The 19820-nt window shown below is 43.7% G+C and overlaps 3 protein-coding genes and 1 long non-coding RNA gene across 6 annotated transcripts; 2 read left to right on the top strand and 2 right to left on the bottom strand.

The window, feature by feature from the left end:
• Positions 1–432: 432 nt before the first annotated feature.
• On the top strand, positions 433–7623 carry LOC6493085 (failed axon connections). 2 transcript variants are annotated; one of them, XM_014908718.3, is made up of 6 exons: positions 433–574; positions 829–1398; positions 5200–5538; positions 6597–6931; positions 7001–7103; positions 7166–7623. In XM_014908718.3, exons 2-6 carry the CDS (start codon positions 991–993, stop codon positions 7217–7219), a joined length of 1239 nt encoding a protein of 412 aa, XP_014764204.1. In that variant the 5' UTR covers positions 433–574; positions 829–990; the 3' UTR covers positions 7220–7623. The 2 variants fall into 2 exon arrangements, with proteins under 2 accessions (XP_014764204.1, XP_001957013.1); XM_001956977.4 differs by having other exon boundaries at positions 6588–6931.
• Positions 7624–8409: 786 nt separating this feature from the next.
• On the bottom strand, positions 8410–11829 carry LOC123257170. Of its 2 annotated transcripts, none has more exons than XR_006507156.1 (2): positions 11692–11829; positions 8410–11648 (listed from the first exon to the last, which is right to left on the bottom strand). It is a non-coding gene; the product is annotated as an uncharacterized LOC123257170 (long non-coding RNA). The 2 variants fall into 2 exon arrangements; XR_006507155.1 differs by having other exon boundaries at positions 8410–11628; positions 11692–11825.
• On the top strand, positions 11720–19811 carry LOC6493086. The gene is made up of 9 exons (XM_001956978.4): positions 11720–11856; positions 11918–12255; positions 12317–12375; positions 12430–12553; positions 12613–12793; positions 12850–13042; positions 13337–14419; positions 19193–19333; positions 19441–19811. The coding sequence occupies exons 1-9, from the start codon at positions 11720–11722 to the stop codon at positions 19681–19683; spliced, it is 2499 nt and encodes an 832-aa protein (XP_001957014.2). The 3' UTR covers positions 19684–19811.
• On the bottom strand, positions 14492–16710 carry LOC6506909. The gene is made up of 2 exons (XM_044715112.1): positions 14985–16710; positions 14492–14771 (listed from the first exon to the last, which is right to left on the bottom strand). The coding sequence occupies exon 1, from the start codon at positions 16407–16409 to the stop codon at positions 15363–15365; it is 1047 nt and encodes a 348-aa protein (XP_044571047.1). The 5' UTR covers positions 16410–16710; the 3' UTR covers positions 14492–14771; positions 14985–15362.
• Positions 19812–19820: the final 9 nt, after the last annotated feature.

Here is a 19820-nt window from a genome sequence, read left to right as displayed (position 1 = left end):
GATTTTTCATATTTTTTGTGATTGCTGGTAAAAATCAGGGATGTGGGAATTATAGCTTGTCTTTTAAAAATAGAATCCTTTGATGGAAAATAAAGATAATGCTGATTAAACAAAAAATTTTAAATTAAATATTGCGTTCTAAAGATAAATGTTTCAAAAACTCATCCTCTCAGGAAATGGAACTGTAAAATGTTACATTACAGATATACATTACAAATGTCACAGTGCGCACAGCTTAGAAATAATAGTCGACATAACTGAACCATTTTTTTGCATTCAAGAAAGATAAATGCAACATTTTTGTGATATTATGTATATTAATTTGATTTTAAAGTTTGCAAAAGAGGATTTTAAAAGGGCGCTCACAGGGTGACCCAAATGGCTCTCTCGGAGAGTTAACAGCAACGCAACAGTACCAGTGTGGCCAGCCTGTAGAAAATATCCAGTTCGGCAGCAGTGTCCCGGGGTATAAAAGCGGCGCGCAGCGACGCCAACCGAGACAGCGACAGAGGACCCAATCGGAAACGTACGAACCGGGAACGCATGTACCGGGTAACGGATAACGCATAATATTGTGAGTGAAATATCGAGTTATAGGGATAAAAAATAGAAAAAACAGTAAAAATATAAGAAAAATCATTTAAAATTTGGCGCGCTGTTTTGAAAACTGTAAAGACGGTATAGTCCGGTACGCGAGAGAGACGTCGGCAGAAGTCTCTCTTCAGTTGAAACGCTGCTACCGCTCTCCTGGAGCCTTAACAGAGCCTTAACAGCGTCGCAACAGAACCGCCACCACCTTTGAGCACCACAACAATTTTCTTTTTCCAGATTTTCCAGATCGCATTTCCATTTCGCATTTCAAGTTTCGAGTTCCGAGTTCGCGTGTGCAAGGAAAGTGTGATAGCCGAAGAAAGCGCAGCAGCAGCAGCCTCTTTGGAAAAACAGACATTAGACAGGCAGAAAATTAAAAAATAAAAAAAAGAAAATAAAATGGCAACTGAAGTAGCCCAGATTCCCGCTGAGGAAACGCCCGCGGTGGCGGCCAGCACAGAAAACGCGGAGCAGGCGGACAAGCCTGCAGCGGCGACCGAGGCCGCCCCCGCAGCCGCCGCCCCTGCCGAGAAGGAGGGCGCAGGCGATGCTGCCCAAGACAAGGATAACAAAGAGGAGAAGGCGGATGGGGCTGCCGGAGACGGTGAGGCCAAGAAGGAGGAGGCCACAGCGGTGGCCAAGACGGACGCTCCGCCGCCAGCCCAGAAGTTCAACGTGCACAAGGCTAACTTCGAGAAGGACATCATCTATCTGTACCAGTTCTCGCGCACCCCACTGCTGCCCTCCCTCTCGCCCTACTGCCTCAAGGTGGAGACCTGGCTGCGCCTAGTGGGTCTTAAGTACGAGGTGAGTCCCAAACTCCGCATCCTGGATTCGGAGCCCCCAGAATTCTTCCTTGGCTGATTTTCAAGCCACGCATTTTTTGCGGTACAGATTTTTTCCTGGCTCCTGCGGGAGAGCATTGAACAGGAAGAGAGACAGAGAGAGAGAGCAGGAGAGCGTTCAACCGCCATGATTGTGTGCTAAGCCTGTTTGCGCGTGTGTGTTTGTGTGTGTGTGTGACCTGCCCTGCCCTGCCCCGTAGCTGAAAAAGGGATACATTTAGCATCGGTCCTCTCGCTCGCTCTTCCAGTCTCCCGGGCCCTGTGTGTGTGAACCTGTAGCCTGGCGCGTGGATGTGTGCGTGCGTCGTCTACATAAAACAGCGTATACATAAAATTTGTGTGTGCGCCGACGCCGCGGCGGCGTCGCTGCCTCGGTGCTGCTCCTTTCAGGGGCGTACGCAGGATTTTGAGCGGGGGAGTGTTTCACATTTTGAGTGGGAGTCCCAACATGGATAATTGCATTATTTGAAGTACAGGAACTACAATCATATCCTTAAATCACAGATACTATTGCAGAAATGCAATCTTTGTTTGGGAAACTTAATGTTCCTTCATCCCCCCAATATCCCACGCCACTGGTGCCTCTCATAAAAGCACAACTTTTATGCTCCACTCTCCCCCCAAACAACGCCACCTCCCCCCACCACCCCCTCTTCAAACGAAGTCGTGCTTCAAATTTTGCACTTGCCAACTGACTCTCTCCTTTTGTCTCTCCCTCTCTCTCTCTGGCTCACTCTCTCTTGTCTGCTCTTTGTCTTTGTTGCTGCTGCACTGTTTTTTATTTCACTTTTCCTTCAACTTCTTGCTTCTTTCAGCTTGTAATTGCTTTTAATAAAAAAAAATTAAAATTGATGCAGTTTAAGACCGACTGAGAAATATGTAGCTTCTTCCCCGGCTCCACATCTCTGCTTCTTCTTATCTGTCAAGTCCGTTAAGTAGCTGTAATGGTGTGGGCGGGCGGTCGGACAGAGGGGGGGAGCGGCAGGCGGGCAGGCAGCCGGGCGACTGTCAACGACTTCCATTGGGGCCTTCCATTTTAGCTTTTCGCTTTTTTTTTTTCTACTACTCATTTTTAAAGCGCGCGATGCGGTTTGCATATTTTTCATATATTTTTTTTTTTTATAGACTCTTTGGGGGGAAAAACTACAACAAAAAAAAAAGGGACAGTGGGTGGCGCAGCGTGTCGGGGAGGGGGGGTATGGGTGCGGTCACCCGCACAAAACTAGAGACGCAATTGTTGTTTAATCTTATTAATTACACTGGTTAATGAAAAACGAGCCTCTGAGGAATTTTAATTGAAGAATCTACAGATGTCCGATAAGTAGCAGTACCCCCTCCCTTCACCCCTCGCCCCGCATCTTGCCATATGTTGCATTCCACGCATTGCAAGGCAATTATGATTGACAGTCCGTCAGTTGGGCCCGCAGCTGGAAAATACTTTCCATTTTCAATTCCACTGATAACGAGGGGCACCCAAAAAAAAAAAAAAAAGAAGCCAAATAGGGATGGTGGGTGGGGAGGGAAAAGAAGAAAGAGTTCAACAAACTGTGTGGACCTTTGACATTTCTGGTCTTTGTTGTTGTTCTTGTTGTCCGTGGCGGAGCGTAGCTTGCATTAATCACCAAAGGGAGGGTGCAACTCACTGCAACTGACTAAGCCCGTTTACCCCCTGGTCCCTGCTCCCCCGCCCCCTGCCACTTTTGTATACACATTCATCAGTGTAAACAAGAGCAGAAGTTGTTTCTTTATTGATGATAAACCAAATGCATATTTTTTTCACACTACAACGACGGCGGCGCCCATTAACAAATACAACAACAACAACAACACATCAGTTTCGCTTTTGAGGCGGTGGCCCGCATTGCTGGAATTCCTTAGTGTCGCCCGCTGCCGCTTTGTAGAATTGTGCAATTAATTCACATTTTCCTACCATATGCATATTGCATTACAAAAACACACACAAACAAATAAGTCGAGGGCGATCGACGACGCATAAATTTCAATTGCTTCGCAAACTGATTACAATTCAAATAAAAAAAATGCTGGCGCGCTTTAATTTGCCATCCAGGGAATTTTGCCCGGATCTGGCAACACTGTGTCTGTCTGTCGCATATGTAGCTGCAACTGTACGTGTGAGAGGAAGTGGAGTTTTTTTTTACTTTTCTGTTTTTTTTTTGTTGTTTTTGTTTTATGTTTTATTTCAGTGGGTCTGTTGTTGCTTTTGTTTTAATTAATAAACCGCATATTTGCATTAAAACAACAACAGCCAACTGCCTTTGTTGTTGCTCACTCGCTCGACTGCAATTTTGGGTTCTCTTGGCTCTCTCCCTGGATTTTTCGAACAAGGGTGTGGATACACACACACACACAAGTTCCCAAATGAGCTGCATAATTGCATTGCCGTTGATGCTTCTTCTTCTTCTTCGTCTTCTTCTTCTTAATGTTTGCTGGATTTTACACTTGGCGAAAAATTGAGCAACAATCGAGCCAAAACTCCATTATTGTCGCCTTAATTGGCATAATGATTTAATAAAAAAAATATTTGCATTGTGGGGCGACAATGTGGCGATGGTTCTTATGGGGGCTGACAGCGACCGTTATGTGCGTTGGTGTAGGCGGTGGGCAAGAAGAAGATGGGGAAGGAAGAAGAAGAAGAAGCAGCAGACAGGCTGCCTTTTTTGTGGATCATTGGAATTGAAATGTGGACGGGACTCCACCCTTTTTGCGATGCTGCTGGAAATCTCTCTATAACACACCGCAACACTCACTCTCTCTCTCTCTACCGGTGTCTCTCTCTCTCCATTTCTCTCGGGCAACCACACCCTGCCTCTCCCTTTTCGGCAGGGCGCGAAAGCATAAAATATGCCAACGGCTCAGCTCGGTTTTTTTTTTTTTTTTTTGTTGTGGCAGCAAATTTGAAATTTCTAATTAGAAATTATTATGTAGATTTGTGCAGCCAAGCCGAAAACGAAAATCTAGAAAACCGGACACCCGCCTATATCTGTCACACGAGCCGTGTAACGGTTCATGTTCAAACGGCGGACGTGTGTACACACTGGAAGTATTGGAATATGTCAAAATGTTCAAATAGCGGGCAATTGGAACGCATTCTCTCCCTCCCGCTGTGCTCGCATTTGCATTTGTATTGGTGTCTGTGCGTATCTGTGTGTGTGTTAGGGGTGTTGGTTCCCTGGGTGGGTTTTTCAACGTAGTCGGATTTGGGTTTGAACGCTAGAGAGTTCGGGTTCGGATTCGGGTTGTGGGTTTTGGGTTTTGGGTTCCTGGGAGGTACAGCTTTTTGTGTAGTGGTTGGTTTTTCAGCATCTGCTTGGCATACATAGGAAATACATATGTACATACATACACATTGGGACACGTTTGCCGGCTATATGTATGTCATGAGCACCATCTAGCGGCCGGTATTCAGCTCAGCCTAAGGATTGAACTACATTTCCCGTTAGTCATGAAGATGAGCAAAAAAAACAAATCATATTTCGTCCATATGGATATGTTCCTTGGGTTTTTTGGAAGATTTGTAAGGATAGGAGGAATGGCCATTTTCCCCTTTATAAAAATTAATACCTACTTATTTCCTTATTTAAAGTGCTAAGCTGACACATAAGCACTGATAGTGATGCCTCTCCCCAGATAATTGGGTGTGGGGGATAAACAACAATCTCCCACTCCTTGGAATTCCACAAACTATTACTCATCACACCGAACGGAAATAATAAATATACGGTTGTGTTCTTCCCCATTTCAGAATGTTGATCATAAGATGCGCTTCCGCTCCAAGAAGGGTCAGCTACCGTTCATCGAGCTGAACGGCGAGGAGATCGCCGATTCTGCCATTATCATCAAGGAGCTGTCGGCCAAGTACGATAAGAACCTGGACGCCGGATTGACCGCCGAGCAGAGGAATGTGTCCTACGCCACGATTGCCATGTTGGAGAACCATCTCATCTGGATCATCTTCTACTGGCGGGCCAAGTATCCCGACAATGTGCTCAAGGGCTACAAGGTCAACTTGCAGCATGCTCTGGGCCTCCGGCTGCCCAACTCCATTCTCAACTTCTTCTTCAAGATAACCTTTGGTCGCAAGGTAACTACTGATGGATGATGGTTTGAATCGAAGGTCATGCTCATGGTATTTGGTTTTCATTGCGTCAACTTGTATGATTTTCGATAGAATTTTCTAATCTATTGCATACTTTTTGGTATTTTTCGTAAATGTTCATATATTCTACTGAGTTTGTTTTTATTCTGAATCAAAGTCAAACAATTCGTACATATGAAAACCGATTTAAATGCCTGTTAGACCATTAGAGGAAGCCCAAAATTATAGCATATCTTTTAGTTCCACCTAAAAAGTAGCTGATGTAGTTGGTTTCGTAAATTCCACACCGCCATCCAGCTGAATCGCCAGCCAGTTCCTCAAAAATCAAATATATATCCGTCATTTGTTTAGATTCATGTGAAATTCAAAACTGAAGAGGTTCCCTGGCGTCCCTGGCTGGCCGGCGTTGTGGATTAGGCGGGGATGGATGGGTAGTGTAAATAAACAATTTAAGGAATCGGTAGAGTATTAAGTTGCACCTACCAAAACCAAACTATAACTCCAAGACACACACAATCACACCAACCAACCATCCATCCCCACACATAGTTTACCCCGGCCCCCCGGCCAATAATATAAACAAATCGTGTTCGTAAGGGATATGTTGTTTATAACACCAAAGGGGGTTCTCCAATAACAACCAACAACCCACCAAACCTCAGCTGGAATTGATGATCAAAACAACAAACAAAATACAAAAAAAACAAAAAATTAAAAGAAACAAAAAAAACAAGAAAAAACGATCGTTACTTTATCACTAACTCTGCATGGTTTTCTCTTTTTTCTTTTTCGTTCTTTTTTGCATACTACTTTGGTTTTGAACATCTAACTGTAATGTGTTGTGCCCCCAAAACAAACCCCATGTAACTGAACTCTCCTCCCTAATGTCCCCATAATGAATGCTTTTGAATCCTCCCATCCCTAATGTCCCCACAATGAATGCTTTTGAATCCTCCCATCCCTAACCCACCACCCCGTAATATCCCGTTAACCCGTAACTTCTGTGCGGCAAAACATCTATTCAACACAAAAAGTGGTTCCAGGGCACGAAGAAGCTGAAGGCGCATGGCATTGGTGTCCACAGCGCCGAGGAGATCGAGGAGTTCGGCAAGAGCGATCTGAAGGTGCTCAGCGAGATGCTCGACTGCAAGCCGTTCTTCTTCGGTGACGAGCCCACTACATTGGATGTTGTGGCGTTTGCGGTCCTCTCGCAGCTCCACTATCTCTCCAAGGACATCGCATATCCTCTGCGCGACTACATGACTGAGAAGTGCCCCAACTTGATTGGTCATGTCTCGCGCATGAAGGACAAGTGCTTCCCCGACTGGGACGAGATCTGCACGAAGCTGGATCTCAATGCGCACATTCCCAAGCCAGAGTGAGTACTATTTGCTTTTTTTAAACAAGGATTTAAGGATCTAACTTAAAATTATTTTTAACTTTCAAGGCCAGAGACTAAGGAGGGCAAGGAAGGCGGTGAGCAGGAGAAATCAAATGAACAGGAGGGCACCGAGGGCGACAAGATCGAGAAGGAGTTGGAGAAGGACAAGGTAAGTTATCGATTAAGATATCGATATACCGATATAACTAATACCCGAATTATCCTTTGCAGTCGAACGAGAAGGAGTCGACCGAGGAGAACAAAGAGAAGGAGGAAACAAAGTAAATTCGCCGTTAGTTATATTCGTACATATATCTAGTATATGTGTATGATCGAGAGAAAACACCCCACATACACACACATTATATATATATACATATGTAGTACGATACTATATAGTAAGGCCCTATATAGCTAGGCGCTGCGCTCTCATATATAAGCATTCAGACATCAGAAAAAAACCACTCGAAACACACTCGAAGAAAAAAACAAAAAAGAAAACACCCATTTACAAACCTAGGACAACTGTAAAGCAAACGCAGGCAAAACCATCAAAACGATCCACTAAGTAATGAAAAAAAAAAAAAACAAACAAAAAAAAAGTATATACAATAACGTAACGTAAAAACTTTGGACATCTTTTTTTATATATATACACGACGACGTTTGTATTAACAGAACAAGAAAAACGTAAAAAACCATTTAGTATAAAATTATAAAAGTTTATACGTATAAATATTAAGATGAATGAGGGCGATTAGATGGAGAAATTATAAAAAATTAGTTAAAGAACTCGAATAAAACAAAGAACAAGTGAGCAAAACGTGAGTAAAAAGAAGAAAAAAAAAAAAGAGTGAAGGCAGATAGGAAGGATGTTGTAGGAGATGATAGAGATGGAAGGATGGAAGGAAGGTGTAGAACAGCATACATTACGCATTAATCATTAGTTTTCATTCAAAGCGCTCTATATAATACACTCATCCACATTCACACACTCTCACAGACACTCACAGACATATATATATATATATATAGCATATGCAGCAACAATTGCAACTCGATGGTATTGTTTACTCTTCCAAAATTGATTAAGCTTAAAGTAACAAAGAATAAAGAAAGAAAGAAAGTAAAAAAGTGGAAAGGATCCCCAACCAGTACGATAAACGATAAACGATAGGTGGATATGATATGATATAGTGACGGTGGGATGGAGTAGGGATGGCATGCAATGATGAGAAAAATGGTATAGGAACGATATAATGATATAACGGAACGCCGGCAATTAAGTTTATTTTTTATATATATATGATTGCAAATAGTAATTTTGATTCTCGTGTGCAAATAATTAAAAATGCTGATAAAATTTATTACTTATAATTATATACATAAACCTTATATACGCCCATTATGCATAAATATGTGTATAAACAAAAAGAAGGGAAAAAAAAACTCAACATAAAAACTGTATGTTGGTGTTTTTTTTTTTTTTTTATTATATTTTATTTCTATAAATATTATTGTAATTGTATTGTGTATTATGATTTTGCTAACCAAAATCCTTTTCGTATGAAATGCTCAGAGCGTTGCTTTATCGATGTTTCAACATTTTTTGGTACGTCCACTGAACAAAATTATGTACGCCTCATTTATTTTTCTACTGTCTTGTGTTTTATACGATTTAATTTAATTATATGGATTATGCAAATATATATATAATTATAAACATAATTTGTATTGTAATTAAAACGCTGCAAACAACAACAAGAACAAAACAAAACAACAAACTCATAGAAAACACAAAAAAAAAAAACATCTAAGGAAGAGGAGGAAGCGGAAGAACAACTCGTGCTAATTGGCGAAGAAGAAGAACAGTCTTCTGGGAGGGCTTTCTTCGACACTCTCTCTCTCACTATCACACTTTCTCCCTCATCCAGTCGGCCTCCCTCGTTCACGGATTTCTCGGTGTTTTTTATCCTTGTGGTCCTTGTCTTTTTTTTTGTGTTATCGCGAACCTTCTGTTTCTGTCGTGGAAGAACAACAGCCAGAGCCCCAGCAGCAGATGGAGAATGAATGAAATCTTTTAATAGGGTTAAACTCACACAACTATAAGGAGAAATGAAATAAATCGAGAAGAACAAATACAGAATCCATTCAGGCGCGACCGAAGCAGTCCGAACAATTTAGGGGAAGGTCAATGAAGAAAAAAATGAAAAAAAAAAAAAAGAATGAAGAACCAGGAGAATCCGATCGATCGATCCGAGAAGACCCAGAGCCAGAGCCAGAGCAAGACGAAGCAGAATGCAGAATAAATCTCTATAACGATACGATTTGTAGACTACGCAAGTATTTTTATGTATTAAAGGTTATGTTGTAAGTTTTTATCAAAATATTTGTATTGTAGCTCAGTGTTTTATATGATTATATAAAATGGATATAAACAAAACAAAATGAAAACGATAAACGATAAACCGAAATGAAACCGAAACCATAAAAGAGATGAAAGAATCCGAAAAAAAACCAGGACAGAAAGAAAAATTATTGTATTACATACATCTTATATATAATAAATATGCTTCTTAATAAAAAAAAAAAAACAAAAAACAAAAAATAAATAAAAAAAACAAAACACAACAAAGCCCCAAAATACTACCCCCTGATTTACGACACATACCCGGGTATACCCGGGTCCGGGTGTCTCGATAAAGAAGTCGTCGCATCGGTCGACTTTAAGCCGGGGTGGCTTACGGTGTGAAGCAAAAGGCTACTACGGGTATAAGGGAAACAGAGAAAAATTTAATTATGACACTCGAGTTATCTTTGGACATATGCCCCGTGATAACTCTAATTCAAGTTTGCTTATTCATATCTAACAGTCATAGTACTTGGCCGCACTCGTCCCGGCCGTATATTTCCTCGATAGCCCCCGTAGTTTTTGTTTTTTTTTTGTGCGGTCATCGCCAATCAGGCTAGATGAATCAGATTGGGGCACTTTTAATTGATATGATTTTTTCCAATTATAATTGATCTCAGTTAAGGAGTTAACCAAAGCCAACTGAAAGCAATTCAATTATGCCGAACCGAGTGCCGGAATGAAATCGTAAACACAATAATCGAAAGTTTCTCCGGCTCTCAAGGTCACAAAGGAGACTCTCCGGAGGAGTATATAGACTGTTGTATATCCCAGAAATGCCAATCAAATTGACATTCGATTCAATCTGACCCAAAATAACGGTCTAGTGACGGGCGATAATCGATATTTGACCTAGGCCAATAAATTTCCCGCCACCCCACAATTTAGTGAAGTTACGGAAAGTTGTCTAATCAACATTTAATTTTATGTTCGATTCGAACGCTTCGAAGCCATCAGACATTAAATGGGGGTTTTGGGCTCTAAGTCCCCCCCCCCCCCAACTAATCAAGGCAAACACATCAAAGAATGACAGGCCTAGGCCCAGGTTATAGCAGCGCCCCTCATCCTTTATATCAGCGACATTTCTGGCAACTGGCAATTTATTGAAGAAATATTCCAATCAGAGCAAATCATGCGAATATGGCAAACGGAATTTATTACGCCAGACTGGGACTGGGACTGGGAATGGGAATGGGTATGGGACTGGGCCGTAAAAAATAAAAGGTAAGTGTGATATCGTTTCTATCCATCTATATATTGGCCATACAGCTAAAATACTACAGTTGTTGATGGAAAAATAGTGTTCATTAGTTAATAGTAGTAATCAGAATATTGGTATAATAATTTAAAACTTGATTATTTCTTTTTAATTGCCAGATAATCTAATCTTGGCTAGATTGGCTTTAAGAGTTACTTTGATTTGGAATTATACTCCCGAGTTGCTATTATTTCAACCCAATCTGTATATCCTGAGAAGCGTAACCGTAACATTTAATTTGTCCTTTGCGGCAAACATACTTCATCTTTTTTTTTTTTGGTTTCCCAGGCAGTTAGAATGGAGGGGCGCCTCTATATTGGCGTGCAACATTGCATGCGGCGACAGGTGGGTGGAAGCGAGAGGTGGGCTCGACAGGTGGATCGGTGGGTGGGTTGGAAGGTTGGGAGTGCAAGAGATAGATAAGTAATTCCATGGAGCATGCAGCGCCGTCGATTTGGAAACAGAAACAGAAACAGAGGGCTCCCAGCATTGAATTGGTGTTAAGCACGAACCGAACGGTAGCTGGAATTGAAATGAAAATGGAAATGGAAATGAAAATGAGAGAACGAGAATGAAAATCAGCAGTTGTCATTGTCATTGGAGGAGGGGGCGGGGGAGCAATTGACAGGAGGAGGGGCCCAAGGCTCAAGGCTCCCCCAAAAAGGGAGATGAAAGACACGCCAACGTAAGGAGGAGCCACCTGCTCATCCAGTTGCTGTTGTTCACTCCAAGTGCTCGGTTCGGATAAGTAGCTGGTGGCAGTGCTCTTTTTATTGTTTCCTTAAACGGTGTCCTGTATCCGAGTGTCCTTTTTATCCGTTCAACCTTCAAACTATCTAACAAAAGTTTAAAAAAAACTTTATAAACTGTGACTCAACTTTTCGGAGTGATGGGCTTGTGATTCAGGTCACTGTAATTATCCGATCGTGAAAATTATGTAGATCGGCAGATAGTGTTTTTATAGCATGTTATACAAAATTTAATTGTTTTAAAGTTGCGCCAAATCCAAATTGGAACAAAAACCCCCTACAATAAATATTCAAAAACTAAAAAATGGTGTTGAAGTTAAGGGTTTAGTTTCCAACATACCTGATTTCCCCCGAAAGCCCCCAAAGACATGTCCAACCAATTGTTTTTCCTGAGTTTGGCGGACATCTTCTCGGTGTATCCGGCCATCTTCAAGGAGCAGAGCAAGAAGCTTAAGAAGATGAAGCAGATTTACCTGCCCAGTGACGAGGAGTGGCAGGACAAGATGTACGTTCACTTATACTCCTTTTTAATCTCTGAATAGACCATAAAAAATGGCATTTAAAAGGTACTATATGCTCTTGGAGATTCAACGGCATGTGAATGACTCCTCGGACGACACTGTCTCTCTGCAGGACATTAACAAAAAGGAGAAACCCGTTTTCGATCCTCTGCGAATCACAAAGATTATATCGCCGGGGGTCAGTCCGAATGGTCGGAGAAGTAGGACCCTCAAGTACTGCCATGCCACCACTGTGAAGATCAAACTGAAATCCGGCGCCCGGTGGACTCTGCCCACAATCGCCAATGCCGCCAAACTACTGAGGAAGCCAGCGATTCCCGTCCATTTCCAGAACGAGCACGAGATGAGATTGGCCTACTCCTTGATCTATGATGTCTTTCGATGTGGGTGATTGGTCCTTGATTGGGTTAAGTCCTCTTCTAGCTTTTTTTTGGCCTTTTGTAGATAAGGTTGTGTTGTCGAATGCGCTGAATGATGTTAGTTTCTTTGAGCAGCACAGTGAGGTGGGTGGATGGTCATCCCAAAATAAATATCATACTTACCATAATATCCTACAGTATTTGAAGGACGAACAACGCATCTGGCTGATGCTCTTCGAGCTCTACGATCGTCAGTTCAGGGGTCGCAACTCCGAGGAAAAGGGCCTCCAGGCGGATCTCTACAAAGAGGCTGAAGTGGCAGGTATTAGATGGAATACTATACTAGGTCAGTAACTCCATAACCTTCACAAACCTCCGAAGATCTGGCCGCTGACCTCTGGGAGCATCGCATTCGTCTGGCCGCCTCGATTTCCCGGATGCGGATACGGGTGGGAGCACTCCGACTGTCCCAACTGCTACCCATTCACTTGCAGAACGAGAAGGTGGCCATTGCGGCTGCCAATCCGGTAGTGACAGGCTGGATAAATCCTTTTCTAGTGCGGTTAGTAAATGGCAAGGATATTAATTCAAAGGATATAGATATTCGTGTCTGATTAGCAACAAGGATGAGGCTGATAGGATCCTAACCGAGATGGGTTTCACGGTCCATGGACCGGACGATGAACAGCCACTGCTGGAGCAGCACTGCAAGTGGGACAACATCTGTCCTTTGGTCGTATCCTGCATTCCAAAGGATCGCAGCGAGTTCACCAAATCGGTGCTGATGACGAAGCACTATTTTATAATGCAGGTGAGACGTGTTACCTTTCTAAAGTGTAGACTCTAATGAGTAGTCTAGTTAAATAGTCTTCACGACAATCAAATTAAATTTATTGTAATGCGATAGGCCTGGAACATATAGAATAACACGTACGCACGTCTCTTCCTCGAAAAGATTTTATGTCTCATTTTGTAAATACAGAATTTTCCAGAAGCCAACACTGCGTATGAGTGATAAACTTTGAAACGAAACCGGAGAAGACTTTCAAGTTTCTAAACTTTAATTGTAATTTATACTTTAAGTTTCTATCGATTCAACTTCCAGGACAAAAACTTTACCTTTGGTCCGGCCATCATGTCCAAGCTGATGGATTACTTTGAGCTGGATGGGGACATTCTTCAGACCCATATCGGTTCCCCGCGGTCCACCGCATACCTGGCGGCTCTCTTCTACTCGATCAACCGGGTAAACAACTTCTATGTTTATGGGGCGGGCGCCAATCTGAAGGAGTACCGTCGCTACATGGAATTGATCGGAGTTAATAATATCAGGTTGTTCGGCGATGCCTTTACCTCGTTCCCCATGGAATCGAATCGGTTCAGGACCGTGGTGGGGATATTCGCCACTCCCCCCAACTCCTTCAGCGCCATTTCGGATCCCATTGATCTGATCTGCTCGCGAGGCGGAGATCTCAGCATGCTGGAGGTGCTCACGGAGTCGGAGGTCAGCCAGGAGGGCCGCCAGCGGGTGGCCATGATTCTGGAGGAGCAGCTGCTGACCCTCACCATGTCCATGTCGCGGCCGCAGGTCCAGTTCGTGCTCTACCAAACGCACTCCATTGTGGGCACTGAAAACGACGATATGGTCCGGCATGTCCTGGAATTGATAAACAAGTTAGCGCTGGAGAAGCATCGCAATGCCTACAAGGAGCAGAAGCGTCTGGAGGCATTGGCCGAGCTGGAAGCTGCCAATATTCCAGCCGCCGCTATGAGCAAGGACTCCCCCCGGAAGAAGGATAAGCCAGCCGAGACTCCAGCTGCAGGAGCTTCCTCGGGTCCTCCCCTACCCAGGGTGGACAGTATCGACCTGATAGTTAACCCCGAAATAGACGAGTTCGTGCAGGACACCGTTCCGGACATTTGCATCAATCAGGACAACTGCATCAAGCAGCAGGTGACCGGCAGCTATTTGTCCTTGGTGCGGCGGAAGACCCTGACCCACCTGAATGAGAAGTATTTGATCCGACGGGCGGAGCAGAGGGGACTGTTCGGAAAGCCGGAGAAGGACGTGAAGGACAAGAGCAAGCCGAAGGCGGTGAAGCTGCAGGAGCAGCAGGCGGAGCCACTGCCCCAGGACATGGGCTACGACCAGAGGCTCTCGGCCAGTCGCTCCAATTCACAGCAGATAGTAAGTAAACAAGATGCCGAAAATAGAACCAAATCCCTGACCCTCAAACCCCGCAAGTACACAAGAAGACTGTTAGACTTTACACTTTATTGTTAACAAAAAACGAATTTAAAGGTGGGCGATTGTGGGAGAAAAAAGTGGGTAATGTGACTGGGATGGGGATTGGGGTGTGGGGCTATGTACACTTGAGTCTTATGAGCTAATAATTATCATGTCCATACTGTCGGCGGATGGATCATCATCGATAGACACGCGATCGATGTCATCATTATTGGTCATCATCCGTTTAATCGGCATCATTATCTTCTATATCGACATCATCGCCATGATCTCTTCCTTATCTCGTCTAATTCTGTAATTCAATTGTCAGAATCAATTTAGTTTGTATTTAAATTTTAAAACAGAAAAACATATCGATTAGTAACTGATTTCGATGCATAGCACTTCCAGTACACCACTACCGTACCGTTATTATCGTAATGTCTAAATCAACAACGGTACTTAATTTCGACAATAATCGATTACTTTTATCAGCAGCAGCTACTGCCACTTTATTTGCCCTCACATTGTATTATTTTTGCATTATCTCCATCTACATTCACATCGTTTCCATTATTTGCATTTGCCTCCTATATGTACATTATTTTTGATTAACTTATTTATCTTCGGGGTTATTTAATTTATTTAAAAAAAGTATTTATTCACATGATTATAGACTGCTGTCTGTTACACACTTCTATTCACTTTTAATCCATATTCACGTTCTATAATCTGCATCCACATCATCTGAGTGGAATCATCGAATTACCAGAGGGTGAGGTTGGGATCGGGTAATTAGCATGAGGTGGCTTAGTCACAGGCTCCAAGGGATTAGGTCATGCCCGTGGGCTGCGGGTACGGATTGTCTCATCCAGAGATCTACGATCTATGATCTGAAGGTCTCCTACTTTTTCCAGGCACTTGTGCTGGAGGTCTTCGCGTAGTTGAGGCTCTTCTGCTGCTGGTAGTTTTGTTTAATGTCCGACTTCTTCCCGCTCGAGTAGCCGTAGCCCATTCCGGAGTTGGAGCTGCTTCCGTTGTAGCTGAAGCTCGACTTGAACGTGGGATTGCCGATGCTCTTGAACATGGGACTGGTCTTGCCGGCCCCCACCGGTGGGGCTGCCTGGTTGTAGTAGCTTTTGTTGCTGCTCTGCTGTTGCTGTCCCTTCTCGGACATTTGGCGGGCGTAGGAGGAGAGTCCCAGGCCCACAGCCCCCATCCCCACGCCCAGACCCACTGTGCTCACCCCCACGCCGCCCATGCCCACGCCGTGGACCTGCTGCTTGTGGCTGGTGCTGAAGGTGGCCGCCTGGTCGGTGGCCAGGGATCCGCTCTGGGTGTAGAACTGCTGCTGCACCTCGACTATGTAGCGGTATGCCTCCTCCATGGACTTGGGGTTGCGGCGCAGGATCATGGAGTGCGTGGGCTCCGGCAGGTGATCCCTGAACACCTGCAGCGTGATCCGCTCGATATCCTCCAGGGAGTACAGGGTGTCGTTGTGGGTGAGTTTCCTGTTGATCAGTCTGTGCTTCAGCTTGGCCATTTTCTGGTAATACAGCTCTATGTTGGAGTCCACCACGGCGCTACGTATTTTGTGTATCAGGGAGTAGCTGGACTCCTTTTCGGCGTAATTGTACAGCAGTTGGTCCTTGAGCTTCAGCCAGGACTCGGCCTTCAGCAGGTGGCCATTGGCGGCTCCGTTGCCATTCCCCACCGGAGCACTCATCTGTCGGGTGAAGACCGCCTCCCTCGCCCGGTCCGTGCACTTGTTTTTGATGTGCCCTATTAACTGGGCTCTATAATATTCGTCGAAACTGTTAATGGCCGGCATTAGGGCCTCGATCTTCTGCAGGAACTGCGGCAGCTTGCCAGGATCGCTGCCGTCAAAGTTCTCCACGAGCTTCAGGCGACTCAGGACCTGGTTGTATTTGTTCACAAACTCCGGATCCATTACGGAAAATTTTTTTAAAACTTTCGTTTTCGTTACTTTTACCGTTATGCCGTTATAGACCGTTATTTTGGACGATCGTTACGATCACGGTGACGATTCGGGCGCGACTGTTTTCAAATTTCGAAGCCGCACCAATAATTGTTGTGTTTGGAAAACAGATTTTAGATTCTTACAAATGTATAAATTAACATTCATTAACATGAATTTTACTGGCTCTGCGAGTGGTTGTCGAGTCGAGGGTTGCGAATTCGACGGGACACAAAACAGAACTGAGCTGAGCGGATCCGAACCCGAACCGAAATCAACTGGCGGAATAAAACAGAACGGAACACAGCGGCCGCCATTCATTGTGGTGGGAGTTGTGGTACCTCGTGGGTGTGGAGTGCGCGGGGTATGCCAGATACTATGTTTTTCCAGGTGTACACAGGTGGGGGGGAAAAGTCTACCAATAGGAGCATATTGGAGGATAACTATTTGGAGATTGTAGGGTGCAAATGTAGGGGTTACCTCTATCTAATAGCTCTATCTCAATAGGCAACTGTACTTTCTGTAAAGATAGACCTTTTAAGTAATAGATTAGTTTTAAACCTCTTTAAATCCTTCATAAAAAAAGGCTTATAAAGACTATCTAATAACTCCCCTGTAATCACCATTTAAGCACTCTCCACTGCGACTTTCCCGTTATTTATTAACTGAGTATCTTAAAGTCGTTAAACCCTTTCCATTTGTTTACTGTTGTTGTGGTTGGTGGTGTGCCCGGCGCTGAATCATAGACACACACAAATCTAAATACAATTGCAAATACAAATACTACGACGCCCTGCTCCCGACCCGACCCGGACCGATCGCGCTTAGATATAGCCCCGGCAGATAGAGATAGTGACAGCCCAACGGACACGGAGACGGCACACACCCGCACACTCACACACACACACACACGTGAAAGCGCGCCAATAAAGCGACGAAGCACGCACATACCCCCCTTATAGGCTACAATCGACCAACATCGAGTTTTTATGAAAAAGCGCGCACAAATCGCTTTAAACGAAGCGTTAGATTTGTTTTTGTTTGTTTGTTTTGCATTTGTTGCCATTGTTGGCTGCCGTGTTAATTGTCTAGAGTTCAAGAGGTAGCTACCGAGAGGTTAAGACAACACCACGACAGTCTAGGATAGCTTTGAACTGCTTGAAAAGGAGCTCTCACTCAGATGCACTGCTTGACAAAATCACGCATACGCAGTGTTGTCCCAGAAATGGAACAGGCCTGCATTCAAATGCAAATTTTTGCTAGCAGAGCAATTGCATTCAAGGTCCTTTTATAATTTCAGATTTTTTCGAAGAATTTAATTGTGCCGCTCGCTGCACCCTGCACTCGAATTGCTCATCGCTTGATCTGCACTCAATCGACCCCAGAGCGTCTAATTCAGCTCGATTGCCTCCAATCTTGACACGTACACTGGGGGAATTCTTTACTTATTTCCCATTTTATAACTTTCTTAAGAGAATGAGGAAATTGGTAATAATTTAAGGAATTTTAACGGTATACTATGATTCATAGAATTGGTAACAGAAGTGAAACTTTTATCGATTATCGATTTATTAGGGCAATTAAAGTGGTACTTTTTTCAGGAGACACTTTGCTTTCTAACTGTGCATCGGAACTAATACCAATGCCCACCTTTATTAGAGCTGGCACTGCTTGACGGTTCTCCCACTTAACCCCACTCCCCGCCCGCTGCTCCGGGCCCATCAGAGGCAGCTTTTAAGGTCTGCTGCGCCGGCGTGCGCGGTTCGACTAATTAGCAACAATTTCTGAGCGTTAGCGGCTTGTAAAACTGTTTAATAATAGCAAAAACTTGTCGGCGGATAGTCGTCATCGTCATCGTCGAGGACAAACTCGATCCGAGAAAAAGAGACTCCAAAGGGGGGTATTATTGATCGTTCTTCCATTGGAGTGTTAATTTGAATCGAGGCTCAAAACTGATAAGCGGATTTAATTGCTATCAATTTCGAGTTGGATGACTTTCGCTTGTCGCTTTTAGTTGCAGTCAAAGCAGAGTGACTGCGAAAACAATTCCCGCCACTTGCAACTGTAATTTTTATAGTCATTATGTAGACAATAACAGCAAAGTTACTTGCCGCCTTGATAAGCAGGTTCAGGGACACCCCCACGTCCGATCCAAGACCCAGCCCACTCACCCACTCACCCACCCACCCAGCAAATAAAAATAAGTTGGGAGTTTTCCCTTAAAAAGATAATAACTTATAAGACATTATGATTCATATATTATTTCATTCATAGTTTCTTATCATTTATTATTGATGTATACATTTTAGATTCATATTTGTTTATCAAAACTTAAAACCTTATCGCTTTTTTTTATCTGATATCCCACAACACTCCCTGAAAGCTAAAAACATGTTTAAATTTATGAATATTACTATTATAATTATTAAGTCGTTTTCATAAAAAACGCTTTTTCTTGGCTGTTATTGTTTTAAATTCAATTTCAAATCGAAAAATTTAAGCGCCAAAATTGACTCTATAGAGCCGCCAGGTGTTAAAATTAAAATCAACAGCCCTCAACTTTACAAGTATTGTTTATAAATATCTTAACGGCCGTAAATCAAAACAAACGAACTGCCTGATTCGAATACGAGTAATTTGCAAGCCAAATTCGGCCGGCAAGCGCATTCTTTGCCAACATTTTGCGCATATTAATCGTGTTCTCGAAAAATGATCAATTGTTTGAAAAACTAATTACGTGCCCGCGCCTTTTGCAGCTCCAGCGTCTGCAGCGATCGACGAGCGCCAGTGCGATCCGCTCTCACCTGACCAAGCTGTCGGCCACCCATCGCCGCCCCATCACCTTCAATTTCAGGAGGCGGGAGTGCAAGCGTTTCCACGTCTTGCCCCTCTACATGGTGAGTGTTATTCCCTCAGACAATTTTTAGGGCCAATAATATTTACGATCTAACACACACCTTCTAAATATAACCCACCCGCCTTTTATACATTCGCCATTTAACAGCACAGTACCAAGCAGAGCATTCGATTATGGTGGCAATACGCGTATAGGTGCGTCACGCCCTCCGCCCCCGCCTCGGGCAACGCCGGTGGCGTGTGGAATCCGCATCTCAAATTTAGGCTGCACTGCAGCAGGCAGCTGCGCATCCGGAAGCTGAGACGAGGCCCCTGGTCAAGGCGGCAGCCACTACGACTGCATATCAATGACATCAAGCTGCTGTGCCAGGTGCGCAAGAGGAGCAAATAGTTGCACATTTCATTTGACTGATAACGAGCAAACAATAACTTTTTTTAATGAAATACACTTTCAAAGTTTGGCGCCAACGAACGGAAACTTTCGATATTTATCGATGACAGTGTTGAATAAAACAGAATTTGAAAAAG

This window comes from Drosophila ananassae, chromosome 2R (assembly GCF_017639315.1).
Source record: "Drosophila ananassae strain 14024-0371.13 chromosome 2R, ASM1763931v2, whole genome shotgun sequence".
Lineage (NCBI taxonomy): Eukaryota > Metazoa > Arthropoda > Insecta > Diptera > Drosophilidae > Drosophila > Drosophila ananassae.
This window is presented reverse-complemented; position numbering and strand designations above follow the sequence as displayed.